The sequence below is a fragment of the Carya illinoinensis genome, chromosome 5 (assembly GCF_018687715.1).
Source record: "Carya illinoinensis cultivar Pawnee chromosome 5, C.illinoinensisPawnee_v1, whole genome shotgun sequence".
Lineage (NCBI taxonomy): Eukaryota > Viridiplantae > Streptophyta > Magnoliopsida > Fagales > Juglandaceae > Carya > Carya illinoinensis.
Genome location: NC_056756.1, coordinates 23503508 through 23510609, shown reverse-complemented (window position 1 = coordinate 23510609; position 7102 = coordinate 23503508). Strand labels below are relative to the sequence as shown.

The 7102-nt window shown below is 35.9% G+C and overlaps 1 protein-coding gene across 3 annotated transcripts; it reads left to right on the top strand.

Annotated features, from left to right (window-relative positions):
* The first annotated feature begins 2804 nt into the window (after positions 1 to 2804).
* LOC122309434 lies at positions 2805 to 6020 on the top strand. 3 transcript variants are annotated; one of them, XM_043122922.1, is made up of 4 exons: positions 2805 to 3436; positions 3732 to 3923; positions 4156 to 4191; positions 5580 to 6020. In XM_043122922.1, the coding sequence occupies exons 1-4, from the start codon at positions 3290 to 3292 to the stop codon at positions 5823 to 5825; spliced, it is 621 nt and encodes a 206-aa protein (XP_042978856.1). In that variant the 5' UTR covers positions 2805 to 3289; the 3' UTR covers positions 5826 to 6020. The 3 variants fall into 3 exon arrangements, with proteins under 3 accessions (XP_042978856.1, XP_042978855.1, XP_042978857.1); XM_043122921.1 differs by having other exon boundaries at positions 4078 to 4191; XM_043122923.1 differs by lacking the exon at positions 4156 to 4191 and having other exon boundaries at positions 2810 to 3436.
* Positions 6021 to 7102: the final 1082 nt, after the last annotated feature.

Sequence of the window (7102 nt, the reverse complement as noted above, 5' to 3'; positions counted from 1 at the left end):
AAAGGATTGAAAGAACTGAACAAATGAATGAAATGACTGAAAGTTTTAATATATGAAAATACGTAATGGCCACGATTGAATGAATGGGTACCAAAGGACTGGGCATATTGCAATATCGAGAAAGTAGTATTGGTAGTACATCTAGTGCTGTCCCCTGATTGAAAAGGGATTTCCAATCACTGGCCATGGGCGAAGTCCAAGTCCAAAGGAAGACCACTAACCTTAGCATGAGGGGCGTAACAGTGTGTAACAGCCAATGGAAAGTGATAAGAAAGAATGTATGTCAAGAAAGAATGCATGTATGCTCAGACTCTTTAAGAAACGAAGGCACGAGGTGTGAGGAAATGTTTTACGAAAGAAAAGAAACATTTTATGAAAGAAAGTCCATTTCAAGAAAAACCCCACATCTAAATGTTTTAAATGAATGAATGTCTTATGTATATAGTGTGTATGGAGTGATGAATATATGATTGAAAACCCTACGTTATCATATTTTGACTGTATAAAGTAATGCTTATGAGTTTTCAACTCATTTTAATTTTTATGTGTACCTTTCCAGGGACAAGATGAATAGAACGTATCAGGATGGACACAAAATAAGGGAAAGAGCACGGAAGTCTAGGCACAATATTTGTACGAAAGAATTTTGATTATAAAGTTTAATGTTTTCTGCTGTAACTCTCTTTAAATTAAAAAACATGTTTTATTTTATAAATGTGGATTTTTTTGTATCCTGACATGAAAGGAAAAAGTTTTAAATGAATGGTAATTCCTGTCATTTTTCTTAAAATCATTTTTTAAAAGTCTCACCACAAGAGCATACATTAAAGTTAATGCCATAATTTGCACAACGGACCAATTAAATATTATTTAAAAAATAAGAAAAATAAAAAATACGGGCCAAGCTTGAGTTGGACTGGACTTGAGCTCATTTTGGAGATGAGGTCAAGCTTGAATTGAAAATTTAGCTTATTGACTCGAGCTCGAACAAATATAAATAAAAATACAAGCTCGGGCTCAACCTCGAGTATTTTGAATCAAGCCAAGCTCGTCAAGTCAAAAACTAGCTTTGCTTTGCTCATTTACAACCTTAACTATTATTAACAAAATTTTTATTTAATCTCATTCACTGAGCATTCCTTAAGTTGAAAGAACATTCAACACATAACCAATCGAAACAGTGGAAGAACAATTAGCTCCATAGTTGACTCAAGCAAAAGTTTCAAGAAATACAATTTTGTTTAGGGTGCGGCTACTAGCTGGATGGGTGTAAAACTACATTTTACACCCACTAATAATAATAAGACACGTTAAAAACTCTAGGAAAATGAAAAATGGAGGTGCATGTAGTGTATGCCCCTCCCAAACCCGATCTTCACTTTGTTCGACAATCCCATCGTCGTCACCCCCCCCCCCCCCCCCGAAAACAAACAAAAAACCTCACTTGCTTCGTCTCTCCTCTCTCTCTCTCTCTCTCTCTCTCTGCTCAAGCCTATTCGGCCTCTCAAAAACATAAGATGGTTAAATCTGTCATGGACTTTCTAATGTAAATGTGTATAAGGAAATGTGGTTTTTTTATTTATTTTTTATTCATTTCGTTGCAAATTAAGATATGAGCATTTGATGGAAGGAGACAGGCAGTGTCTCAAGGCATTTTTGACACACCATATAAAAATGGGGTAGAAAATGTACGTTGTGTTTGAGAATTTTTGTACATTTGATGAAAGGAGATATGGGCATTTATATCAAGATCTGGATATATTTGTACGTTTTGTTTAGGAAGTAGCGATGCTATTTCGAATCTCATGCTGAAAATCTGGTTTCCTTGCAAATGTTGTTATCCATAATGATTTAAAAATCTTTGCAACACAATTTTCTTGGGTGAATTTTTTTATATTTTTTTTTTGGCTAATGGGTTTGTCAATGTAATGAGATTGCTGTGAATTTGGACACTGCAAATTTGAGCTTTCATTATAAATTATTGTGGGTTTGGATTGCTGCAAATTCAGCTTCGAGGGCTTCTAAGGTCTTGGTAGAGAGGGTCTCGGAGATGGGAGAGTCTTGGACGATAGTATTGGGATAATTTTTATGCAGCCTTGAGTCAGTGTATGTGCAGTCCATTCTTAGCCAAATGAGATGATGACGTGGCACCACCTCGTTGGAAGGTGTTTTTGAAAACCTCCAGATCTATCTGGAGATTTTCTCTTCTTTTATTTATGTGTGGACTCTTTAATTGGCCTGTATAAACTATAAGTACACGACTCTTCTAACTTTTAGAAGAAGAAGGAAAATTTTATATATCATATTATCATCACATTATAATTGATGTAGCATATTTATTATTATTGAATGATTATTTATTATATATTTTTTTATTATTTAATAATGACGAATGTACCACATCTTATTTAGTAGAATAAAAATAAAATAAGAGTATGGTGTATAGTATTAATCGAAGAGGACATAGGACATAACTATCATCTTTTATTGTATTTTTTAGAGAAAATTCGAATAGATTCGTTGATAGTTCAAGACACATTCTTTGATAAATACATCTTCATCCCTTTTTGTTAAGTTCAATGGTGCGGAGGTGTTTGTCTCTGCCCGCGCCCCGTAATCCAAATTTTAATGAAAATTTTTATTTATCATCTTCTATATCATAAATTAACATGTAATGTATTATTTTATTTTTTATTTAAATATATATATTTAAATAAAAAGATACAAATCACAGCCGTCAATACATAACGTGGAAAAGATATTTTAATACTCAAAAACAACATTTAGGTCACTTTACAGCCGATTTCATCGAAACGATCAAACGGCTAGTAAAAGTGCCTAGAGGTAGTGCTTACCGGTTTCTCGTCCCCTCTGCTCTCTCTTTGTTTTTTCCCTTTTCCTCTCTCTAGTCTCTACAATGAAGATAGCAAAGTAGAACATGCAGGTCATGTATGCCTTTTATCTACAAAATTTCCATCTTCTGCAAAATCAAGAAAAGGTGAAAGACGGAGTGTGAGATTTTCAACAAAACCGCTACTGTTTTTAAAGCAACAAAGTGAAAGGGAGGGAGGGAGGGGAGGAGGGGAAAGCTCTCCTTCCCAGAGGTGAGAAGGAAAAGAGAGACAGGGACTCGATAAAGGAACGGAAAGGCTTAAGAATAAAGCGCCTTAACAAAATCAGAAAAAGAGGAAAATGGTGGGAATCTTTCTCCGCTTCACACTGTGCAGACGATCCTACAGAGCCAATCCCCCCCAACCTACCCCTCTCTCCCTAATTTCTACTCCTTTTCATGCTTGCTGTCTTTATCTCTTCGTTTTTTCGTTGTCCGTCCTCGTTCTCTGTCTCTCTCAATCACACGCAGACAAAGTTGGATTTGTTGTGCTCCTGTCCTGATCTTATGAACCCTTCTAGGGGATTATCACGTGGAGATGCTTTCGTAAGTCTCTTGATCCCTCTCTCTAATTTTCACAGAGTGTGGGCGTGTCTTATATACATATACATACATATATATATATATACATTCATAAAATATATATATATATATATATATATATATATATTGTGGAGTTAGTCCTTTTGTTTTTTTCTCTTTGGGGAATCTAATTTAAATGTAGCTTTCTTATATAGAAAACACAGCTAGTTTTTAGTTAAACTTCTATATTAAAAACGAATTTGACTCCATTTTCATCTGTTAAGTTACTTCAGCATTTTTTTTTTCAACACGTTTCTAGGATGGAGGGGAAAATGAAGTTCCATTGACAGATGAGGAAACCAGAGAGGCAAGATACAGGATCGGTACGGGTTGGCACCGTCTTGGGGTTGAAGCTGTAAACATGGAATTCTGGCCAGTAGAACACCCAATGGAACCACCCGATGAAGATCGGCCTGTGAAATGCCCAATGCCACACTCGTCACCTCTCAACGTAAGAATTTTGTTTCGTCTGTATCATATATTCAACTTCTATTCAGGTTTCATCGTCCAATTTTTTGTTGTATTTATCCTACCTTTAGATTTTGTGCCTTTTATTATTATTATTATGTGGATATTATTTGTTGAAATTGTTCTTTTTATTGCAGTACTTTAGATTAGTTGCTCACCGTCCAACTAATTCAGTTCTTTGTTATCCTGGCATTCTCTTGGGCTTTCAATGGCAGGATTGGGGATTGAGGACGGGTATTTCAGGAATACTAGTTCGGTTCTTAGTATCTGGCAGTCTCTTGCATTTTTCTTGATGTTTTAGTTATTTCTTTTCAATTATCAAAATCAAAATCAAAATCGATATTCCATAATTTGGTGAAAATACAGAATGGAAAATTCTTTCAGAAAAATATGGCCACTTCTTGAATAAGAGGTTCTTCCTCTTGTATTAGAAATACATTAGTTTTTCTTTATATGTACAATTACATTTCTGCCCTTGTATTTTAGTACATATGGGCAGAAATTCATTCTTGTTGTATTACTTTCGGTAAATCATATACAATCAAAAGGAAGTATTTATATGTACTAAAATACAAGGGCAGAAATGTAATTGTACATATAAAGAAAAACTAATGTATTTCTAATATCTTGTATTTTGAATGTTTTCTTTTTTTCTTTTTATAATCAAACCACTGAACCAATCATCAATTTGAAATTCGTTGTTCTGCTTAAAAAGATTTAGGATTATGAAAACTGAATTGAAAAAATGTCACGTTCGGATCACCCTACAATCATATTATAACTTCTTTCATTTTTGCACGTCTCTTTTCACATGGCAGGCTAAACACACCTTTGTTTTTAGGCATTGTTTACAGATCTGCAATAGTCTACAATGATATCTATGAAAACACTTAATTCTCTTCAATGATGGATTATGTCAACAGAGTTGTGCTAGAGAACGGAAACTAATACAAAAAGAAGAAGTGCATTTTGGAAAACGCAGATTATACCTGAACCCAAGTGATACATGCATGTACAAAAGTTTGAGTGGAGTCAAAGACCATAATTAATGTCAAGCTTTTGAAATCCAGTTTAGATAATTGCAACAGTTGCCTAAACCATGGTTAATGGTTTTGGCTGCAGACAGTGTTTCTACGTATGACTGAGAGACGTTTTGTTTGAGAAGTACCTAATCTCATGGGATTATAAAATGCATTCAATTATTAGTCATTTGGATAGTGAATTGAGATGAGTTGAGATGAAAGTTGAATAAAATATTGTTAAAATTTTTATTTTTTAATATTATTATTGTTTTGGAATTTGAAAAAGTTGAATTATTTATTACATTTTGTATAAAAATTTAGAAAGTTGTAACGATGAGAGGAGAGGAGATGAGATGAGATAAAATACTTCTTGTATCCAAACTGGGAATCTTGTGAAGCTATTTCTTTATTCCAAAAACCTTAAATCTGTTTGTGCATTTGAAGTACTCTGGTCCTGCAATCAATAGACAAGCAACTTTCTGTAGTGAATTATTGAATGGATCAATACGATTAACTATTTCACAAGCAAAGCAGGATGTTCAAGGAATTTTGATAAATAATGAACTTTTACCACATTGAGATTCATGTTAAAATTTTCATTTGGGATTCCTTTGCAGGATGGTGGCACGAATGATAGAAGATTTTCTGAAAGCTTGCGGAAAAGGTCAGAAGTACCAGATTTGTTAAGCACAGAAGGCGTGGATGGTGCCGATGTAAGGCCTCATGTTCAAGCAGTGCGCAAAAGGCAACACACTCTTACCCATGGAGACCAGACCCCTGTGATGAGAATGCAACCTCTTCCCCCAACGCAGAATATTACCGTCTTTCAAATGCTGCAGCAGTTTGACGAGTTTGAATCTTAATAAAGTATAATGAACTATTCGGTCCCAAGCTTGTCTCATTTAACATTAGGAAGTTGTGAAAAATTCGTCTTGATTACCAAATGGTGTGGCTGATTTAGAACAAGACAAATCCTTGATACATGTAGCAAAGTCTTGTAACGCTATAACTATTTTTGAATCATAATTTTGTATAGAAAAATTATATACTCCACACTATCATCCTACTTTCATCCTACTAAGTAAGATGTGGCACATTTATCACCATTAAATTATCATTTATTGGATGCTTCTTTATGATCTAATGGTAATGTGTCACATCTTACTTTATAGAATGAAAATAGGATGAAAGTATGGTGTATAGCATTACTCTTTTGTATATTATCATTAAATCTTTTTTTTTTTTGAAAGTAAAATTCCATTCATTCATGAAAGCGGATAATTACAACTTTTAACTTGTAAAATACAAGTCAACTTCTAACATTTTCTCGCTCTTCGGTCCACAAATTTCTTTGCAACTGACAGAGTCTTGTCCAAGGCCTCCAGACTAACCGTCTGAGAGACTAAACTCTGTCTTAGACCACTGTCTAAGACAGCCCACACAACTCCCCCTCCCAAGGAGTGGAGTACAAACTCTACGAACCCTCGGTCCTAGAGACTATGTTTCCTACTACTAACTAAAATAAACTAATTAAACAAATACAACAAAAACCACCACTTAAAAACAACTTGGGCCCAGACCAAACAAAACACAGCCCAGCCCAAAACAACTGTTGGGTTTCTCTTCAGCCCAAACAAAACAGCCTAGCCCGCGTACAAACCCACTTAGGGTTTCATCACTAACAACTGCTGCTACTCCCTCACCGTGCAGCGCCCCTCCCTCCAAACAGGTGCAGAGAAACACCATGTGCAGGGAAAGCACTCCTCCAAGCTCACGGCTCCAAGCTTCTCCTCGCCATCTGAAAACAAGGGCTGCTCACGGCTCCAAACTCCTCCACTTAGTTTGAAAAACCGGATGCATGCATGCTCTCTAGCGGTCCTCTACAGGCCATAGAAAAGGCTCTGCTCTCCGGTTTCTCGCCAGAGAAAACTACAGGGCTCAAACCATCTCCATGCATTTCTCGGGCGTTTTCACCATTGTTCTGACCAGCACCCCCTTGTACGCCGTGGGCCACCTCGTCTTCAACCTTCTCCACCAGCTCATTCACCGTGGGCCACGTCTAGAATAGAGCAAAGGCCATCTCAAGACTGGACCTCTCGGGTCCGATCAGACCATGCCTCTAACCCTCGCTCTATGGCCT

Coding starts and splice junctions, on each gene's coding strand:
- LOC122309434 (XM_043122921.1), top strand. CDS start 3,290: ATGCTTGCTGTCTTTATCTCTTCGTTTTTTCGTTGTCCGTCCTCGTTC. Junction 3,437..3,731: donor TATCACGTGGAGATGCTTTC/GTAAGTCTCTTG, acceptor ACACGTTTCTAG/GATGGAGGGGAAAATGAAGT. Junction 4,192..5,579: donor CGGGTATTTCAGGAATACTA/GTTCGGTTCTTA, acceptor ATTCCTTTGCAG/GATGGTGGCACGAATGATAG.